This window comes from Heteronotia binoei, chromosome 8, assembly GCF_032191835.1.
Source record: "Heteronotia binoei isolate CCM8104 ecotype False Entrance Well chromosome 8, APGP_CSIRO_Hbin_v1, whole genome shotgun sequence".
NCBI lineage: Eukaryota > Metazoa > Chordata > Lepidosauria > Squamata > Gekkonidae > Heteronotia > Heteronotia binoei.
In genome coordinates, this window is record NC_083230.1 from 127,128,081 (window position 1) to 127,149,097 (window position 21,017).

General features: G+C 50.6%; 1 protein-coding gene and 2 non-coding genes across 3 annotated transcripts in view; 2 read left to right on the forward strand and 1 right to left on the reverse strand.

The window, feature by feature from the left end:
* The window catches only part of STRIP2 (striatin interacting protein 2), a 59,977-nt gene extending 47,219 nt beyond the window's left edge, over positions 1-12,758 (reverse strand). Inside the window, exons 1-6 of the mRNA XM_060246032.1 lie at positions 12,683-12,758; positions 7,216-7,350; positions 5,040-5,160; positions 4,701-4,769; positions 2,432-2,538; positions 884-1,011 (exon numbers count right to left, since the gene is read on the reverse strand). Coding sequence (XP_060102015.1) covers positions 884-1,011; positions 2,432-2,538; positions 4,701-4,769; positions 5,040-5,160; positions 7,216-7,297 — 507 coding nt within the window. The 5' untranslated portion in view covers positions 7,298-7,350; positions 12,683-12,758. The remainder of the gene's footprint in view (positions 1-883; positions 1,012-2,431; positions 2,539-4,700; positions 4,770-5,039; positions 5,161-7,215; positions 7,351-12,682) is intronic.
* TRNAA-CGC (transfer RNA alanine (anticodon CGC)) lies at positions 1,286-1,357 on the forward strand. Its single transcript has one exon. It is a non-coding gene; the product is annotated as a tRNA-Ala (tRNA).
* On the forward strand, positions 1,424-1,495 carry TRNAA-CGC (transfer RNA alanine (anticodon CGC)). The gene has a single exon. It is a non-coding gene; the product is annotated as a tRNA-Ala (tRNA).
* Positions 12,759-21,017: the final 8,259 nt, after the last annotated feature.

Sequence of the window (21,017 nt, forward strand, 5' to 3'; positions counted from 1 at the left end):
CTGTGACACAGAGTGTTGGACTGGATGGGCCATTGGCCTGATCCAACAGGGCTTCTTTTATGTTCTTATGTGACTCAGAGTGTTGGACTGGATGGGCCATTGGCCTGATCCAACATGGCTTCTTTTATGTTCTTATGTGACTCAGAGTGTTGCTCTGGATGGGCCATTGGCCTGATCCAACATGGCTTCTCTTATGTTCTTCTGTGACACAAAGTGTTGGACTGGAGGGGCCTTGGCCTGATCCAACATGGCTTCTCTTATGTTCTTCTGTGACACAGAGTGTTGGACTGGAGGGGCCTTGGCCTGATCCAACATGGCTTCTCTTATGTTCTTCTGTGACACAGAGTGTTGGACTGGAGGGGCCTTGGCCTGATCCAACATGGCTTCTCTTATGTTCTTATGTGACTCAGAGTGTTGCTCTGGATGGGCCATTGGCCTGATCCAACATGGCTTCTCTTATGTTCTTCTGTGACGCAAAGTGTTGGACTGGAGGGGCCTTGGCCTGATCCAACATGGCTTCTCTTATGTTCTTCTGTGACACAGAGTGTTGGACTGGATGGGCCATTGGCCTGATCCAACATGGCTTCTCTTATGTTCTTATGTGACACAAAGTGTTGGACTGGAGGGGCTATTGGTCTGATCCAACATGGCTTCTCTTATGTTCTTATTGCAAATATTGCAAGCGAAGCAGAAACTGCTTCTCTTCTGGACTAGCTTTCTGCTTGTGTGCATGGAGAATCCATGCAAAAAAAAAATTGTCAACCAGAATCCATTCTACCACCTCATTCTTCCGCTATTTTCCTCCCCTCCACACACACACAATGCAGAGGAAGGGGACCTTCCCCCCAGGAACACATTACAGAGGAGGGGGGGTCTCACTCACCACGAGCACCTTCCAGAGGAGGAGCAGGACTTTCTTCATGGGAAAGTGCGGAGCGTGGCCACTGCAAAACTTGGTCACCATGGTGAAGAGTAAGAGGGCAAACGGCTCTTCACTGTGGATAGGGAAACCTGAAAAGAGAGAGAGAGAGGCAGAAAAGATGCATTTAAAAAAAGCAACCCTACAAAATGGGCTGAACTGAGACACCCGTCCAGCCCAGCCTTTTTGCCTCCAATCTGAAACAGCAAAGAGACTCAATCCCACAAGTCACGTATTCACTAGGTATGATCCCACGGGTTCTACATGACCATGCATAATCCCATAAGTTATGTATTCATGAGAGATGAACGAAGGCAGGAGGTGATGGGAAAGACCTCAGCCTGAGACCCTGGAGAGCCATGAAGTGGAGCTGTGGCTCAGTGGTAGAGTTTCTGCTTCGCATGCAGAAGGTCCCAGGTTCAATCCCTGGCATCTCCAGTTGAAAGGACCAGGCAGGAGGTGATGGGAAAGACCTCAGCCTGAGACCCTGGAGAGCCATGAAGTGGAGCTGTGGCTCAGTGGTAGAGCATCTGCTTCGCATGCAGAAGGTCCCAGGTTCAATCCACGGCATCTCCAGTTGAAAGGACCAGGTAGGAGGGGATGGGAAAGACCTCAACCTGAGACCCTGGAGAGCCATGAAGTGGGGCTGAGGCTCAGTGGGAGAGCCTCTGCTCAGCATGCAGAAGGTCCCAGGTTCAATCCCCAGCATCTCCAGTTGAAAGGACCAGGCAGTGGGTGATGGGAAAGACCTCAGCCTGAGACCCTGGAGAGCCATGAAGTGGGGCTGTGGCTCAGTGGCAGAGCCTCTGCTCAGCATGCAGAAGTTCCCAGGCTCAATCCCCAGCATCTCCAATTGAAAGGACCAGACAGGAGGTGATGGGAAAGACCTCAGTCTTAGATCCTGGAGAGCCATGAAGTGGGGCTGTGGCTCAGTGGTAGAGCCTCTGCTTGGCATGTAGAAGGTCCCAGGTTCCATCCCCGGCATCTCCAGTTGAAAGGACCAGGCAGGAGGTGATGGGAAAGACCTCAGCATGAGACCCTGTAGAGCCATGAAGTGGGGCTGTGGCTCAGTGGCAGAGCCTCTGCTCAGCATGCAGAAGGTCCCAGGTTCAACTGCCGACATCTCCAGTTGAAAGGACCAGGCAGGAGGGGATGGGAAAGACCTCCACCTGAGACCCTGCAGAGCCATGAAGTGGGGCTGTGGCTCAGTGGCTGAGCATCTGCTTGGCACGCAGAAGGTCCCAGGTTCAATCCCCAGCATCTCCAGTTAGAAGGACCAGGAAGGAGGGGATGGGAAAGACCTCAGCCTGAGACTCTGGAGAGATGCTGCCAGTCTGAGCAGTCAATATTGACCACGAGTGACCATGAGTCTGGTTCGGTAGGCAGCAGCATTATGTGTAGCATGCCATGCAACCTGGCATTTCCTTTTTGGGGGTAGGACATCTTCCCACCCTCTCAGCTCAGCACTTCAGTGTGTTTCTTTCGCAACCCCAAACCAAGGGACAAACTCACTAAGCTCCATCCGGAAGGTGTCTCGGGAGGTCTTCCACTCTGGCAGGTCCATCTCGTTTTCCACCCGGATGGTTTCCACCATCAGGTACATGACGCTCAGCAGCACCCTGAAGAAGGGAAGATCAGAAAGAACATCTTACCCTAATGGAGGCCAATTCCCATAGGGTATAACGGAGAATTGATCCATGGGTATCTGGGGCCCTTTTTTTTGAGGTAGAGGCACCAAATTTTCAGCATAGCATCCGATGCCTCTCCTCAAAACACTCTCCAAGTTTCAAAAAGATTGTACAAAGGGGGGTCCATTACTATGAGCTCCCAAAGAAGGTGCCCCTATCCATTATTTCCAATGGAAGGAAGGCATTTAAAAGGTGTGCGGTGCCTTTCAATGGGATGGCGAGAACTCCCTTGGGAATTCAACGATGCTTGTCACACCCTTGCTCCTGGCTCCGCCCCCAATGTCTCCTGGCTCCGCCCCCAATGTCTCCTGGCTCCACCCCCAAAGCCCCCAGATATTTCTTGAACTGGACTTGGCAACCCTACTCCCCCCAGGTCTGAAACTCGACTGTGATGAAGTCTCTGCTCGCTCGAGTGTCAGAGAACTCGCTGCGCATATTTTTGCATGGGGGAGATGGTGAGAGGAACTCTTGGGGGGGGGGACTGAAGATTTGTTGTGCTTTCCAGTTCCAGAACTCAGCACCACATTGCTCCCTTGAGCAAAAGACAACTCGGGAGGAGCAAAGGAAAAGGAGAGAAAGAAAGGCCCCATTTCTCATTCTTGCAGGCCCCTCCCCATAGGGTTGTCAAATCACTTCCGGCAACCACTGGGGGAGGGGAAATAACTGGCACTGTGGGGAAGGCCGAGGCTGGCATACACAGGAAGTGACATCATTGCGTTGCTGGGCTACACTCTGGCATTTGGGCAGCAACTCGACGGTAGACGCCTTTTCACCACAGGGTTTTTGCCCAAATACCAGAGTGTCTCCCGTTGCCCATGAAGTCACTGCTACAGAGACCTAGGCCTCTGTCCTGATTCCAGTAAGTCCCCTCATTGATTGGTGGCAAGATTCAGAGTTGGAAGGGACCTCCAGGGTCATCTAGTCCAACCCCGTGCACAGTGCAGGAAACTCACAAACACCTCCCCCTAAATTCACAGGATCCTCATTGCTGTCAGATGGCCATCTAGCCTCTGTTGAAAAACCTCCAAGGAAAGAGAGCCCACCACCTCCCAAGGCGGAAGCCTGTTCCACTGAGGAACTGTTCTAACAGTCAGGAAGTTCTTTCTAAGAAGAAGACTGCAGATTTATACCCCGCCCTTCACTCTGTATCAGAGACTCAGAGTAGCTTACAATCTCCTATAACTTCTCCCCCCACAGCATACACCCTGTGAGGTGGGTGGGGCTGAGGGGGCTCTCACAGCAGCTGCCCTTTCAAAGACAACTCCTGCAATAGCTATGGCTAACTTAAGGCCATTCCAGCAGCTGCAACTGGAGGAGTGGGGAATCAAACCCGGTTCTCCCAGATAAGAGTCCACGCACTTAACCACTACACAAAACTGGCTCTCTTCTGGCTAAAATTGAGCCGGAAACTCTTTTAATTTAATTTCAGCCCATTAGTTCTGATTCTACCTTCTGGGGCCACAGAAAACAATTCCACACCTTCCTCTATAGGACACCCCTTCAAGTACTTGAAGATGGTGATCCTATCACCTCTCAGCCGCCTCCTCTCCAGGCTAAACATCCCCAGCTCCTTCAACCTTTCCTCATAGGACTTGGTCTCCAGTCTCCTCACCATCTTCGTCGCCCTCCTCTGGACCCGTTCCAGCTTGTCTCTATCCTTCTTTAAATGTGGTGCCCAAAACTGAACACAAGACTCCATCCTCTATAGGACAGCCCTCCAAGGACTTGAAGATGGTGATCCTATCACCTCTCAGCCGCCTTCTCTCCAGGCTAAACATCCCCAGCTCCTTCAACCTTTCCTCATAGGACTTGGTCTCCAGTCTCCTCACCATCTTCGTCACTCTCCTCTGGACCCGTTCCAGCTTGTCTAGATCCTTCTTAAAATGTGGCGCCCAAAACTGAACACAAGACTCCAGGTGAGGTCTTCCCAGAGCAGAGCAAAGCGCTACCCTCACTTCACGTGATCTGGACACTAGACTTCTGTGGATACAGCCCAAAATTGCATTGGCCTTTTTAGCCACCGCATCACACTGTTGGCTCACGTTCAGAGTATGGTCCACGAAGAGGCGGGGGCCTGGCGGTTTTACACTCACCTGAGGACGGTGCTGTCGGCCAGGGAGATAGCGGGTTTCCGTAGGGCACTGCTGCAGGCTTGGCTGTTGCTGGAATTAAGCAGGGAAACCTCGTCAAAAAACCACCCGGCAGTCCTTTCTCTCCAGGAGCTGAGCTGCCAAAGCCCACATCCCTTATCCCTTCAAAATATTTTTATGCCGCCTTTCTACCCAGTCCGGGTCCCCAAAGCGACGGACATGAAAAGATGGGAACAATTAAAAACGTTTAAAGCCGTTACAAATAATTCAGTTAAAAAAAAAACAAACTTCCCTTCCGACTCTGCGATTCTATGTTCTGCCAAAAAAAAAGGACCTTCTTACGCCATCTCCATGTTGAGCAGCTCCAGGAAGGCCGTGAAGGTCCCCATCTCGTAGAGGAGGAAGTTGTTGTAGCGCGCCCAGTACAGGACGTCCGCCTCCGTGTCACAATCGCCAAAGACACCTGGGAAGACGAGCAGAGGGACAAGAGAGGCGTCAAGCTCTCGTTCCTCAGCTCTCAACGCTCAATGTCGAAAAAAATCAGAACACGCTTTCCTGATACATTCCATGCAACCTTGCAAGAGCCACAGACAAAACCAAGCTGAGCAATGAAGAAGAGGAAGAAGACCACAGATTTATACCCCGCCCTTCTCTCTGAATCAGAGACTCAGAGCGGCTCACAGTCTCCTTTATCTCCTTCCCCCACAACAGACACCCACACACTTAACCCCTACACCAAACTGGCTCCCTAAGAAGAAGACAAAGGAGGGGGAAGAACATAAAGGAGATTGAAGGATAGAGACAAGCTGGAACGGGTCCAGAGGAGGGCGACAGAGATGGTGAGGGGTCTGGAGACCAAGTCCTATGAGGAAAGGTTGAAGAAGCTGGGGATGTTTAGCCTGGAGAGGAGGCGGCTGAGAGGTGATAGGATCACCATCTTCAAGTACTTGGAGGGCTGTCCTATAGAGGATGGGGTGGAATGGTTTTCTGTGGCCCCGGAAGGCAGGACCAGAACCAATGGGTTGAAATTAAATCAATAAAAATTGCAGAAAGTCTCAAAACAACCAGCAAATTCCACAGAACAATCAGCACAGTCAACAACCATCTTCCTTGTCTTCAAACCCCTTCCAACCCTCCCAGCAATTAACATGGAACACTGGTCACATTCAACAGCCAGTTTCCTTATCACTACCCTTCCAGGAAGCCCCAAACAATGGGCACATCCACAAACCAATTGCCCTTTCATCACACCCCCTCCAGCCTAGAAATAGCAGCTCTCCAGCAGCCCTGGCCCCACTCAACACACAGCAGCCAAGAAGGTCAGAGCGCCTGCTCCGGCTGCAACGCCACTGAGGATGTTCTCCGCAGCTGAGAACAAAACGTCTGGAAGGAAAACTTTCTCCAGTAGAACACGGCACTTGATCCCGAAAGATTCTACAAACCCTAATGATGTTACCAGCCGTGAAAACCTGAAATCTTTGATAAATCAAAAGAGTTTCCGGCTCAACATCAGGAAGAACTTCCTGACCGTTAGAGCGATTCCTCAGCGGAATAAGCTTCCTCGGGAGGTGGTGGGCTCTCCTTCCTTGGAGGTTTTTAAACAGAAGCTAGATAGCCATCTGGCAGCGATGAAGATCCTGTGAATCTGGGGTAGGTATTTGTGGGTTTCCTGCATTGTGCAGGGGGTTGGACTAGGTGACCCTGGAGTTCCCTTCCAACTCTATGATTCCGATTCTAAGAGGAAGAAGAGGAGGAAGAAGACCACAGATTTATACCCTGCCCTTCTCTCTGAATCTGAGACTCAGAGCAGCTTACAACCTCTTTTATCTAATTCCCCCATAACAGACACCCACACACTTAACCACTGCACCAAACTGACTCTCTAAGAAGAAGATAAAGGCGGGGGAAGAACATAAAGGAGATAGATCCAAGAGAGCAGGCCATGTTGGTCTGAAGCAGTTGAACAAAGCAGGAGTTAAGTGGTACGTTTAAGACCAACCAAGCTTTATTGAGAACGTAAGCTTTCGTGTGCTCTCTAAGTACACTTCATCAGACGAAGGGATCAGGTATTGTGGGCCAAGTCTCTAATTCAATACCTGATCCCCCCATCTGATGAAGTGTGCTTAGAGAACACACAAAAGCTTACGTTCTCAATAAAACTTGGTTGGTCTTAAAGGTGCCACTTGACTCCTGCTTTGTTCATAAAGGAGCTTGTAAGCCACTCTGAGACTCTGATTCAGAGAAAAGGGCGGGGTATAAACAGGGGTCATTTTGTAGAAAAATAGGTGGTGGAGCTCATCCAGGGATTGTTATGCAGCTGCACCTACTATCCAATGGACAAGGAGGTGGAACTCTCTGAAGGAGGAGGAGGAACTCTCAGAAAGGTTCAGGAGCTGCGCTCCTGTGAGCTCCCATTGAATCTGAGGCCTGGGCATAAATCTACGGTCTTCTCCTTCTTCCCGACCCCACTGGTCCCGCTCAATATGGACTGCAAGCGAAAGGAACAGCTGGCCCTTACCCTGTGCCAGATACAGAATGGCCCGGGCCACTTTCAGCCTCTTCTCTCTGTCGACCACCTCCAGCCCGTCCAGCAGCCGCATCACATAGGCCTTCTGCCGAGACGCGTCCAGCTCGGACCACCGGCCCCCTTTCACTTCAGGAGAGACAACAGGGGAAGAGTGATGAAGCGGCAGCTGACCGCACGGCCAGGTTCTCCCCTCTCCACGTTCTGGGACTTCTGCCCTGTCTTCAAGCATGTGGTATTCACTGCCACAGGAGGTGGTGGCAGCTACAAGCATAGACAGCTTCAAGAGGGGAATGGATAAGCAAATGGAGCAGAGGTGACTATTGGTCACAGCGTATTGTTGGACTCCCTGTCTGGAGCAGTGATGCTCTGTATTCTTGGTGCTTGGGAGGGGGGACACAGTGGGAGAGCTTCTAGCCCAACTGGTGGACCTTTTGATGGCACTTGGGTTTTTTGGCCATTGTGTGACACAGAGTGTTGGACTGGATGGGCCATTGGCCTGATCCAACATGGCTTCTCTTATGTTCTTCTGTCTGGGGGAGGGATGCCCTGTATTCTTGGTGCTTGGGGGGGCACAGTGGGAGGGCTTCTAGTGTCTTGGCCCCACTGATGGACCTCCTGATAGCACCTGGGTTTTTTGGCCACTGTGTGACACAGACCACTGGCCTGATCCAACATGACTTCTCTTATGTTCTTATGTGACTGGAGGGACCATTGGCCTGATCCAACATGGCTTCTCTTATGTTCTTACGTGACACAGAGTGTTGGATTGGATGGGTCATTGGCCTGATCCAACATGGTTTCTCCTATGTTCTTATGTGACACAGAGAGTTGGACTGGAGGGACCATTGGCCCGATCCAACATGGCTTCTCTTATGTTCTTATGTGACACACAGTGTAGGATTGGATGGGCCATTGGCCTGATCCAACATGGTTTCTCTTATGTTCTTATGTGACACAGAGTGTTGGACTGGATGGACCACTGGCCTGATCCAACATGGTTTCTCTTATGTTCTTATGTGACACAGAGTGTTGGACTGGATGGGCCATTGGCCTGATCCAACATGGCTTCTCTTATGTTCTTAAGTGACACAGAGTGTGGGACAGGAGGGACCACTGGCCTGATCCAACATGGCTTCTCTGATGTTCTTCTGTGACACAGAGTGTGGGACTGGATGGGCCACTGGCCTGATCCAACATGGCTTCTCTTATGTTCTTCTGTGACACAGAGTGTTGGACTGGATGGGCCATTGGCCTGATCCAACATGGCTTCTCTTATGTGACTCAGGGTGGCTAACCATAAATTATCAATAATTACAATTTAAAACCAATGATGTAACTTCAGTATAGGCGGTGCTGATTTATCTTCAGTATAGGCAGGCCTTTCATTTCTTCTGACGGTGATCCTATGGCCGTCATTCCCCAGCACTGTGGAGTGGTACACTCCAGGTTTAGATGTTGAAGGCCTGTCAAAATAGTTCAGTTTTGCAGGACCTGCGGAATTGGGAAAGATCCCATAGGGCCCTTATGGCCTCCCGGAAGCCATTCCACATTTCTGGTGCTGCCACTGAGAAGGTGCTGGCCTATGCAGAACACAGCCTGGCCTCCCTTGGTCCGGGAATGGACAGTAGATTTTGTGACCCTAAACGCAGCAGTCTCTGGGGAACATACGGAGAAAGGTGGTCCCGTAGATATGCAGGACCTCGACTATAAAGGGCTTATAAGGTCAATACCAACACTTTGAAGCAGACTTGGAACACAATATTGCAAGCAAAGCAGAAACTGCTTCTCTTCTGGACTAGCTTTCTGCTTGCGTGCACGGATTTTATTTAATTGCGGGCAATATTGCAAGCGAAGCAGAAACTGTTTCTCTTCTGGACTAGCTTTCTGCTTGCGTGCATGGATTTTATTTAATTGCACGCAATACTGCAAGCGAAGCAGAAACTGTTTCTCTTCTGGACTAGCTTTCTGCTTGCGTGCACGGATTTTATTTAATTGCGCGCAATATTGCAAGCGAAGCAGAAACTGTTTCTCTTCTAGACTAGCTTTCTGCTTGCGTGCACGGATTTTATTTAATTGCGTGCAATACTGCAAGCGAAGCAGAAACTGTTTCTCTTCTGGACTAGCTTTCTGCTTGCGTGCACGGATTTTATTTAATTGCGTGCAATATTGCAAGCAAAGCAGAAACTGTTTCTCTTCTGGACTAGCTTTCTGCTTGCGTGCACGGATTTTATTGAATTGCGTGCAATACTGCAAGCGAAGCAGAAACTGTTTCTCTTCTGGACTAGTTTTCTGCTTGCGTGCACGGAGAATCCATGCAAAAAAACCCTGTCAACCAGAATCCATTCTACCACCTCATTCTTCCACTAGTTTCCTCCCCTCCACACACACACACAATGCAGAGGAAGGGGACCTCCCCTCAAGCACACATTACAGAGGAGGGGGAGTCTCACTCACCAAGAGCACCTTCCAGAGGAGGAGCAGGACTTTCTTCATGGGAAAATGCGGAGCGTGGCCAGAACTTGGTCACCATGGTGAAGAGTAAGAGGGGAAAAGGCTCTTTGAGACCTACTTTTGTCTCAAATAACTGCCAATTTCAATCCGTCAGCATTTAACTGCAAAAAAGGAACGCAATTAAATGCTGATGGATTGAAATGGGCAGTGGTGTTCCAGAAAAATGAATTACAATAAAATCTTGGGAAGCCAAGAAATGAATTACAGCACTTCAACCGTACTGAACCTACGAAGACGGAAGTCGGTCCTCAGAAGAAGGTTAGTTCATATCCCAAACAAAATTGGACCGTTTCTTTTATCGTCGGACTACAGTTTGAATATTACATGGTTTTTGGACAGTAGTTGCTTCGTGCAATGGATGGTCTTCTTTCTGTACCATTGAATTATTTGAGACAAAGAAATTGTATTTTGTGGATTATACAGAGAATTATTTTTCACACGGAGTGGGTCTGTTGTCTTTCTCCAGCTTTTACACCTCCCTAGTCGCGATCTCCACTGACATTCTATAGCTGGAGGCAGCGAATTTGGGAGGGACGGTGGCTCAGTGGTAAAGCATCTGCTCGGGAAGCAGAAGGTCCCAGGTTCAATTCTCGGCATCTCCAACTCAAAAGGGTCCAGGCAAGTAGGTGCGAAAACCCTCAGCTTGAGACCCTGGAGAGCAGTTGCCAGTATGAGTAGGCAAGACTGACTTTGATGGACCGAGGGTCTGATTCAGTAGAAGGCAGCTTCAAATGTTCATATATGTTCATAAATCTCTGAAGCCCGATGCTAAGAAGTAATAACAGGGGAAGGCCTTGGCCTCTGTGCCCAGCTGCTCTTCCTCCAAAGCAACTCACATATACCGAATCAGGTCCTTAGTCCATCAAGGCCAGTATTGCCTACTCAGACTGGCAGCAGCTATCCAGGGTCTCAGGCTGAGGTCTTTCCCATCACCTACCACCTGGTCTTTTTAACTGGAGATGCCGGGGATTGAACCTGGGACCTTCTGCATGCCAAGCAGAGGCTCTACCACTGGGCCACAACCCCTTCCCATGAAGCTGCCTTCTATTGAATCAAACCCTTGGGCGTCAAGGTCAGCACTGTTCCCTTAGATAGGCAATGGCTCCCCAAGGTTTCAAGGGGAGGTTTTTCACGTCACCTACTGCCTTGTCCTTTCAACTGGAGATGCTGGGGACTGAACCTGGGACCTTCTGCATGCAAAGCAGAGGCTCTGCCACTGAGCCATGGCCCCTCCCCAACTGGCTGGCCACTATGTGAGACAAGAGGCTGGACTAGATGGACCCTCCCTGGTCTGATCCAGCAGGCTCTTCTGCTGTTCTTATGAAGGCCTCGGCCTCTCTGCCCTGTTGTTGGCCCTCCAGAGGAACTGGCTGGCCATTGTGTGAGGCAGGAGGCTGGACTAGATGGACCCTCTCTGGTCTGATCCAGCAGGGCTCTTCTGAGGTTCTTATGAAGGCCTCGGCCTCTCTGCCCTGTTGCTGGACCTCCAGAGGAAGTGGTTGGCCCCTGTGTGAGACAGGAGGCTGGACTAGATGGACCTTCCCTGGTCTGATCCAGCAGGGCTCTTCTGATGTTCTTCTCAGGGGAAGGCCTCGGCGTCTCTGCCCTGTTGTTGGACCTCCAGAGGAACAACAAAGAGCAAATTATGGCTGCCGTAACTTAAGGAGCAGATTTTACTGGATCTGCTCTACAGGATTTCGGCAACTCTGTGCAGCTTAGTGAGGCGTTTGTGCACAGTTGTCAAATGGAATTTCAAAGGGGGAAAAACATAAGGGCTTTGTAAAGTCTCAAACTGTGGCTCGGGAGCCAAACATGGCTCTTCCACACATATTGGGTGGCTCGAAGCCCCCACCACCCCATTGGCCAGCTTGGAGAAGGCATTTCTCTCTTTAAATCAGTTCTCCAAGTCAAGCCAGCTGGAGGCTTGGAGAATGCATTTAAAGTTAAAGTTGCTTTCTTTCTACCTCCTCCTCCATCTATTTCCTTCCTTCCTTGAGGCTCTCAAATAGCTGACATTCAGGTCTTGTGGCTCTCAAACATCTGACATTTACTCTATGTGGCTCTTACATTAAGGAAGTTTGGCCACCCCTCTCAAGCCAGTTTGGTGTAGTGGTTAAGTGTGCGGACTCTTATCTGGGAGAGCCGGGTTTGATTCCCCACTCCTCCACTTGCACCTGCTGGAATGGCCTTGGGTCAGCCATAGCTCTGGCAGAGGTTGTCCTTGAAAGGGCAGCTGCTGGGAGAGCCCTCTCCAGCCCCACCCACCTCACAGGGTGTCTGTTGTGGGGGAGGAAGGTAAAGGAGATTGTGAGCCGCTCTGAGACTCTTCGGAGTGGAGGGCGGGATATAAATCCAATATCTTCTTCTTCAAGAAAGAATTCAGACCTTGGCTTGAGCGACCAGCTGCCTTCAGGAATGGCAAAAGACCTCCAGCTCCAGGGTCAGAGACGCCAGTGTTTTCCCATCAATGTACAGCACTGTCCTTTGCACACACACCCTTTTGGCCACATCACTCTTTGCAACAAGACAAAAAAACCATAAAATGTATAATTCTGCCGAAGCACCGAGACTCAGAAAGACGCGCAATCATTAATTCCACGGGGAGGGACGGTGGCTCAGTGGTAGAGCCTCTGCTTGGTAAGCAGAAGGTCCCAGGTTCAATCCCCGGCATCTCCAACTAAAAAGGGTCCAGGCAAACAGGCGTGAAAAACCTCAGCTTGAGACCCTGGAAAGCCACTGCCACTCAGGGGAGGGACAGTGGCTCAGTGGTAGAGCATCTGCTTGGTAAGCAGAAGGCCCCAGGTTCAATCCCCGGCATCTCCAACTCAAAAGGGTCCAGGCAAAGAGGCGTGAAAAACCTCAGCTTGTGCAGGATTTCAGGCCTAACCCAACAGGTCTGGTTTCTAAGCTTCAGCCTCATGCAACCTTCCCGAGGAAAGACACCTACCATGGGTTTGAAAATCCTCCTGGAAGCATTTCCTGTTGATGGCAAACTCTGGCTCTTCTGTGTAGCTGTAAAGTTCTGTTAGGAGGAGGAGGGAGAAAAAAAAAAGAATCAATGGTGCCCAGAGCACCATTCTGGCCACACACCAACCCACCCATCCCTTTCCTGGGAAGGAGACTAGTTAAAAGGATCTCTTACAGTAGAGTAACCAAGCTGGGGTGTGTGTGTGAAAACTCAGGTTCAAATCTTGGCCTTCCTGCCACACTTACCGTACCGTCTTCTGCACTTTGGAGCCTCATGGAACCCTAGAGTTGGAAGGGACCTTCATGGTCATCTAGTCCAACCCCCTGCACAATGCAAGAACTTCACAAACACCTCCTCCTAAATTCACAGGATCAGCATTTCCATCAGATGGCCATCCAGCCTCTGTTTAAAAACCTCCAAGGAAGGAGAGCCCACCACCTCCCGAGGAAGCCTGTTCCACTAATGGTCAGGAAATTCTTCCTAAAGTTGAGCTGGAAACTCTTTTGATTTAATTTCAGCCCACTGGTTCTGGTCCTACCTTCCGGGGTCACAGAAAACAATTCTACACCGTCCTCTACATGACAGCCCTCCAAGTACTTGAAGATGGCGATCCTATCATCTCTCAGCCGCCTCCTCTCCAGGCTAAACACCCCCAGCTCCTTCAACCTTTCCTTATAAGACTTGGTCTCCAGACCCCTCACCTTTTTCATCACCCCCCTCTGTACCCGTTCCAGCTTAGAATAATAGAATCATAGAGTTGGAAGGGACCTCCAGGATCATCTAGTCCAACCCCCTGCAAAATGCAGGGAATTCACAAATGCCGCCCCCCCCCCCCAAAATTCACAGGATCCACATTGCTTGTCTATATCCTTTTTAAAATGTGGTGCCCCAAACTGAACACAAGACTTCAGGTGAGGTCTTACCAGAGTAGAGCAAAGCAATTTCATCACATCATGTGATCTGGACACTAGACTTCTGTTGATACAGCCCAAAATTGCATTTGCCTTTTTAGCCTCCGCATCACACTGTTGACTCACGTTCAGCGTACGGTCCACTAAGACCCCTAGGTCCTCCTTTAACTGGACAGAACCCAGCATGAAAAGATGATGCTCTAACCCAGGTGTGGCCAAACTGTGGCTTGGGAGCCACGTGGGGCTCTTTCACACATATTGTGAGACTCTCAAAAACCCCCACTGCCCAGTCAGCCAGCTTGGAAATCATTTCTCCAAGCCAAACCAGCCAGAGGCTTGGAGAATGCATTTGAAGTTGCTTTCTTTCTACTTCTCTCTCCCTCATCTATCCTTCCTTCCTTCCTTCCTTCCTTCCTTCCTTCCTGAGCCAGTTTGGTGTAGTGGTTAAGTGTGTAGACTCCTATCTGGGAGAACCGGGTTTGATTCCCCACTCCTCCACTTGCACCTGCTGGAATGGCCTTGGGTCAGCCAGAGCTCTGACAGAGGTTGTCCTTGAAAGGGCAGCTGCTATGAGAGCCCTCTCCAGCCCCACCCACCTCACAGGGTGTCTGTTGTGGGGGAGGAAGGGAAAGGAGATTGTGAGCCGCTCTGAGACTCTTCAGAGTGGAGGGCGGGATATAAATCCAATATCTTCTTCTTCCTTCCTTCCTTCCTTCCTTCCTTCCTTCCTTCCTTCCTTCCTTCCTTCCTTCCTTCCTTCGGCTCTCAAACATCTGACTTTTATTCTTCCTTCCTTCGGCTCTCAAACATCTATCTTCCTTCCTTCCTTCCTTCCTTCCTTCCTTCCTTCCTTCCTTCCTTCCTTCCTTCCTTCCTTCCTGTGGCTCTCAAACATCTGACTTTTATTCTTCCTTCCTTCCTTCGGCTCTCAAACATCTTCCTTCCTTCCTTCCTTCCTTCCTTCCTTCCTTCCTTCCTTCCTTCCTTCCTTCCTGTGGCTCTCAAACATCTGACTTTTATTCTATGTGGCTCTTATAATAAGCAAGTTTGGCCACTCGTGTGCTAACCACTGAGCTACTATCCCTTCTGATGCAGTGTGCCCCAGATGCTGAGCAACAGCAATGGAGCTATTTCCGAACTGAGAGATCCCAATAGGCAGGCCTCGGATTCAGTGGAGCTCACAGGAACACAGCTCCTGAGCCTTTCTGAGAGTTCCACCTCCTCCATCTTAGAGTTCCGCCTCCTTGTTCATTGGATAGTAGGTGCAGCTGCATAACAATCCCTGGATGAGCTCCGCCACCTATTTTTCTACAAAACGACCCCTGCCGATCGGTAAAAGGATCTCTCTGCTGGTCCCCATAGGTTCCCCCCCTCCCCACAACACCAGCCCAGAAGGAAAGAACGGCTATGCTCACGGAAGCAACCCTTTGGCTGGCAGTCTCAGAAGCCAAGGGGCGGCCTACACACACACACACACCCCACACACACACAAAGAGATAGCCTGGCATGCTCTGCAAAGTTCCACAGTCGCACTTCCCTTTACTCCAAAGTAAGCCGCAGGATGTAAACACGCCAATAACCTTCTTTATCCGGGCCACAGAATCAGCCTCTCTTCGTCGCCACAGATATTTTAAAGCACAGGGAAAAAAAGACCTTTGAAGAACACCCACAGAGACCCAGAAGAAAACGCGTACAAAGGGAGCCCTGATATTTCCTAATTACGGACGACTTTAGGAAATCCAAAGCATGTGTGACCCCACAAAAACCTGGTAAATCCAGTAGGATTAGCCCCACGCTGCAGATTAGCTTCCCTAAAACCACCTAGAATGCTTCAAGCAAGATCTGAACCCAGGGCTACTGAGCTCCTGGTGGCACCTGGAGATTCCCTGGAAGAAGAAGAAGAAGAAGAAGAAGAAGAAGAAGAAGAAGAAGAAGAAGAAGAAGAAGAAGAAGAAGAAGAAGAAGAAGAAGAAGAAGAAGAAGAAGAAGAAGAAGAAGAAGAAGAAGAAGAAGAAGAAGAGAAGAAGAAGAAGAAGAAGAAGAAGAAGAAGAAGAAGAAGAAGAAGAAGAAGAAAAAGAAAAAGAAAAAGAAAAAGAAGAAGAAAAAGAAAAAGAAAAAGAAAAAGAAGAAGAAGAAGAAGAAGAAGAAGAAGAAGAAGAAGAAGAAGAAGAAGAAGAAGAAGAAGAAGAAGAAGAAGAAGAAGAAGAAGAAGAAGAAGAAGAAGAAGAAGAAGAAGAAGAAGAAGAAGAAGAAGAAGAAGAAGAAGAAGAAGAAGAAGAAGAAGAAGAAGAAGAAGAAGACGACGACGACATTGGATTTATATTCTGCCCTCTACTCTGAATCTCAGAGCGGCTCACAATCTCCTTTCCCTTCCTCCCCCACAACAGACACCCTGTGAGGTGGGTGGGGCTGAGAGAGCTCTCCCAACAGCTGCCCTTTCAAGGACAACCTCTGCCAGAGCTATGGCTGACCCAAGGCCATTCCAGCAGGTGCAAGTGGAGGAGTGGGGAATCAAACCCGGTTCTCCCAGATAAGAGTCCGCACACTTCACCACGACACCAAACTGAATTTTGCAAGTGAAAATTCCAGGTGAAAGAGATCAGTTCTCCTGGAGAAAAAAGGAGTGCTTTGGAGGGTGGCCTCTGTGGCAATAGACCCCACTGAGGTCTCTCTCCGCTCCCAAAATCTCCAGGTATTTCCTAACCTGGTGACCTGATCTGAACCCAAGACTTCCCCATTTACAGGGAAGGAGGACAGGTATTTGTAGGTAGAGGCGACTGCCCAACTTAAGAACCTCAGAAGAGCCCTGCTGGATCAGACCAGTGAGGGTCCATCTAGTCCAGCCTCCTGTCTCACACAGTAGCCAACCAGTTCCTCTGGAGGGCCAACAACAGGGCAGAGAGGCCAAGGCCTTCTTAAGAACATCAGAAGAGGCCTGCTGGATCACACCAGGGAGGGTCCATCCAGTCCAGCCTCCTGTCTCACACAGAGGCCACCCAGTTCCTACACCAAACTGGCACCCAGAGAGCCAGTTTGGTGTAGTGGTTAAGTGTACAGACTCTTATCTGGGAGAACCGGCTTTGATTCCCCACTCCTCCACTTGCAGCTGCTGGAATGGCCTTGGGTCAGCCATAGCTCTCTTATCTGGGAGAACCGGGTTTGATTCCCCACTCCTCTGCTTGCAGCTGCTGGAATGGCCTTGGGTCAGCCAGAGCTCTCTTATCTGGGAGAACCGGGTTTGATTCCCCACTTCTCTACTTGCAGCTGCTGGAATGGCCTTGGGTCAGCCAGAGCTCTCTTATCTGGGAGAACCGGCTTTGATTCCCCACTCCTCCACTTGCAGCTGCTGGAATGGCCTTGGGTCAGCCAGAGCTCTCTTATCTGGGAGAACCGGGTGTGATTCCCCACTCCTCCACTTGCACCTGCTGGAATGGCCTTGGGTCAGCCATAGCTCTCTTATCTGGGAGAACCGGGTTTGATTCCCCACTCCTCCCCTTGCACCTGCTGGAATGGCCTTGGGTCAGCCAGAGCTCTCTTATCTGGGAGAACCGGGTTTGATTCCCCACTCCTCCACTTGCACCTGCTGGAATGGCCTTGGGTCAGCCAGAGCTCTCTTATCTGGGAGAACCGGGTTTGATTCCCCACTCCTCCACTTGCACCTGCTGGAATGGCCTTGGGTCAGCCAGAGCTCTCTTATCTGGGAGAACCGGGTTCGATTCCCCCCTCCTCCACTTGCAGCTGCTGGGATGGCCTTGGGTCAGCCATAGCTCTGGTAGAGGTTGTCCTTGAAAGGGCAGCTGCTGGGAGAGCTCTCTCAGCCCCACCCACCTCACAGGGTGCCTGTTGTGTGGGGAGAAGATATAGGAGATTGTAAGCTGCTCTGAGTCTCTGTATAAATCTGCAGTCTTCTTCTTCTTCTCTGGAGGTCCAGCCTCCTGGCTCTGGGAGTCAGAGTTTTAGTGCTTCTGAAAGTGGAGGTTCCCTTCAGCCACCACGGCTAATAGCCACTGATAGACTTATCCTTCACGAATCTAATTCCCCTTTTAAAGCTGTTAATTCCTGTGGCCTTCAGTGCTTCCTCCGACAGCGAATACCTAATTTTAATCACTCTCTGTGCAAAGTAGTATTTCTTCTTTGTCCACCCTGAACCTCCGGCCCATCAGCTTCGTGGGATGCCCTCGAGTTCTGGTATTTTGGGAGAGGGAGAGAAAGTTCTCTTTGGCAACTTGCTCTACCCCGTGCGTAATTTGATTAACCTCTCTCGGGCGCCCCCTCAGTTATCTCTTTTCTCAACTGCCTCTTCAGCCTTTTCTCCTAGGGAAGGGGCTCTAACCCCTAAATCATCTTGGTTGCCCCCCTCTGTACTTTTTCCAGCTCCGCAATCTTCTTTTGGAGATACCAAGCCCAGAACTCTACAGTCTTCCATATAAGGCCACACAATTGATTTATACCAGGGGTGGCCAAACTGCGGCTTCAGAGCCACATGTGGTTCTTTCACACATCTTATGTGGCTCTTGAAGCCCCCACCACCCCAATGGCCAGCTTGGAGAATGCATTTAAAGTTGCTTTCTTTCCACCTCTCCCTCCCTCCCCGAACTGTTTGTCTTCCTTCCTTCCTTCCTGCTCTCAAAAATCTGATGTTCATGTCTTATGGCTCTCAAACATCTAAAGTTTATTTATGTGGCTTTTACATTAAGGAAATTTGGCCACCCCTGATTTATACAGAGGCATTACAATGTAGAAAGAGTCCCGTGGCGCAGAGTGTTAAAGCTGCAGTCCTGCAGTCCTAAGCTCTGCTCACGACCTGAGTTCGATCCCCGGTGGAAGCTGGGTTTTCAGGTAGCCGGCTAAAGGTTGACTCAGCCTTCCATCCTCCCAAAGTTGGTAAAATGAGTCCCCAGCTTGCTGGGGGGAAGGCAATGGCAAACCTCCCCGTAAAACGTCTGCCGTGAAAACGTGAGAGCAACGTCATCCCAGATTCGGAAACGACTGGTGCTTGCACAGGGGACTACCTTAACCTGTTTATTACAATACTGGCCATCTGATTCTCCACCCTTTTCCTAACAATCCCTAGCAGACCCTTAATAACAAGGCATCTCCAGCCCAGGGGGCACCAGCTGAACACCAGCCTCCCATGCCTCCAAGCACATGGTCCCGTCAGGAGACAGGAAAGACGGGAAGCCCAATCAGGAACGGCAGGTTTCCCCGAGCTCTCTGCTGGAAGAGCCCGCCCAGACAAACCGCGCTCGCCAGCCTCATCTAGCAACAAGAAACTGCAAAGCTAAAAATAGCAGCGCCTTCTACCAAGGGTGGGCTTCTGGGCAAACACAGGTGCTAGGAATGCCCCCCCCCCCCCAAAAAAAAACAATGACACAAGAGCCCCCCAGACTGGAGAGAGAAGAAGACAATGACATTGGATTTACATGCCGCCCTCCTCTACTCAAGAGTCTCAGAGCGGCTCACAATCTCCTTTCCCTTCCTCTCCCACAACAGACACCCTGTGAGGTAGATGAAGATACTGGATTTAGACCCCGCCCTCCACTCCGAAGAGTCTCAGAGCGGCTCACAATCTCCTTTACCTTCCTCCCCCACAACAGACACCCTGTGAGGTGGGTGGGGCTGAGAGGGCTCTCACAGCAGTTGCCCTTTCAAGGAAAACCTCTGCCAGAGCTCTGGCTGACCCAAGGCCATTCCAGAAGCTGCAAGTAGAGGAGTGGGGAATCAAATCCGGATCTCCCAGATAAGAGAGCTATGGGTGACCCAAGGCCATTCCAGCAGGTGCAAGTGGAGGAGTGGGGAATCACACCCGGTTCTCCCAGATAAGAGAGCTATGGCTGACCCAAGCCCATTCCAGCAGCTGCAAGTGGAGGAGTAGGGAATCACACCCGGTTCTCCCAGATAAGAGAGATATGACTGACCCAAGGCCATTCCAGCAGCTGCAAGTGGAGGAGTGGAGAATCAAACCCGGTTCTCCCAGATAAGAGAGCTATGGCTGACCCAAGGCCATTCCAGCAGCTGCAAGTGGAGGAGTGGGGAATCACACCCGGTTCCCCCAGATAAGGAGCTATGGCTGACCCAAGGCCATGCCAGCAGCTGCAAGTGGAGGAGTGGGGAATCAAACTCGGTTCTCCCAGATAAGAGAGCTATGGCTGACCCAAGGCCATGCCAGCAGCTGCAAGTGGAGGAGTGGGGAATCAAACTCGGTTCTCCCAGATAAGAGAGCTCTGGCTGACCCAAGGCCATTCCAGCAGGTGCATGTGGAGGAGGGGGGAATCAAACCCGGTTCTCCCAGATAAGAGAGCTCTGGCTGACTCAAGGCCATTCCAGCAGGTGCAAGTGGAGGAGTGGAGAATCAAACCCGGTTCTCCCAGATAAGAGAGCTCTGGCTCACCCAAGGCCATTCCAGCAGCTGCAAGTGGAGGGGGGGGGGGGAATCCAAACCGGTTCTCCCAGATAAGAGAGCTCTGGCTGACCCAAGGCCATTCCAGCAGGTGCAAGTGGAGGAGTGGGGAATCCAACCTGGTTCTCCCAGATAAGAGAGCTCTGGCTGACCCAAGGCCATTCCAGCAGCTGCAAGTGGAGGAGTGGGGAATCAAACCCGGTTCTCCCAGATAAGAGAGCTCTGGCTGACCCAAGGCCATTCCAGCAGGTGCAAGTGGAGGAGTGGGGAATCAAACCCGGTTCTCCCAGATAAGAGAGCTCTGGCTGACCCAAAGCCATTCCAGCAGCTGCAAGTGGAGGAGTGGGGAATCAAACCCGGTTCTCCCAGATAAGAGAGCTCTGGCTGACCCAAGGCCATTCCAGCAGCTGCAAGTGGAGGAGTGGGGAATCCAACCTGGTTCTCCCAGATAAGAGAGCTCTGGCTGACCCAAGGCCATTCCAGCAGCTGCAAGTGGAGGAGTGGGGAATCAAACCCGGATCTCCCACTTCACCACTACACCAAACTGGCCCTCAGAGGTGCTTAGCACGAAGGCCTTGATCCTGTGGAAGGCAGTCTGAAACAGCCAAGAAGTGGGGGGAGAAAAAGCCCCCATGCAACACTGAAACATGCAGAGAGGAAGGGGCGCTGGAAGTCATACCCTGCGGCGGCCACTGAAAGAGTCGCTGAGAGCAAGGACCGGATCCGGCACTATGAAGTCACCATCCCAAGTCACCCACTCAATAGACTAGGGATGGCCAAACTTGCTTAATGTAAGAATAAATGTCAGATGTTTGAGAGCCACACAACAGAGGAAGGAAGGGAGGGATGGAGGGAGGAAAGAGGAGGAGGAAGAGAATAATAATAATAATAATAATTTTTAATTTATATCCCGTCCTCCCCGCCGAAGCAGGCTCAGGGCGGCTCACATAGCATAAAATACCACATTTCAACAGTATGCAATACAACATTACAATACAAGAA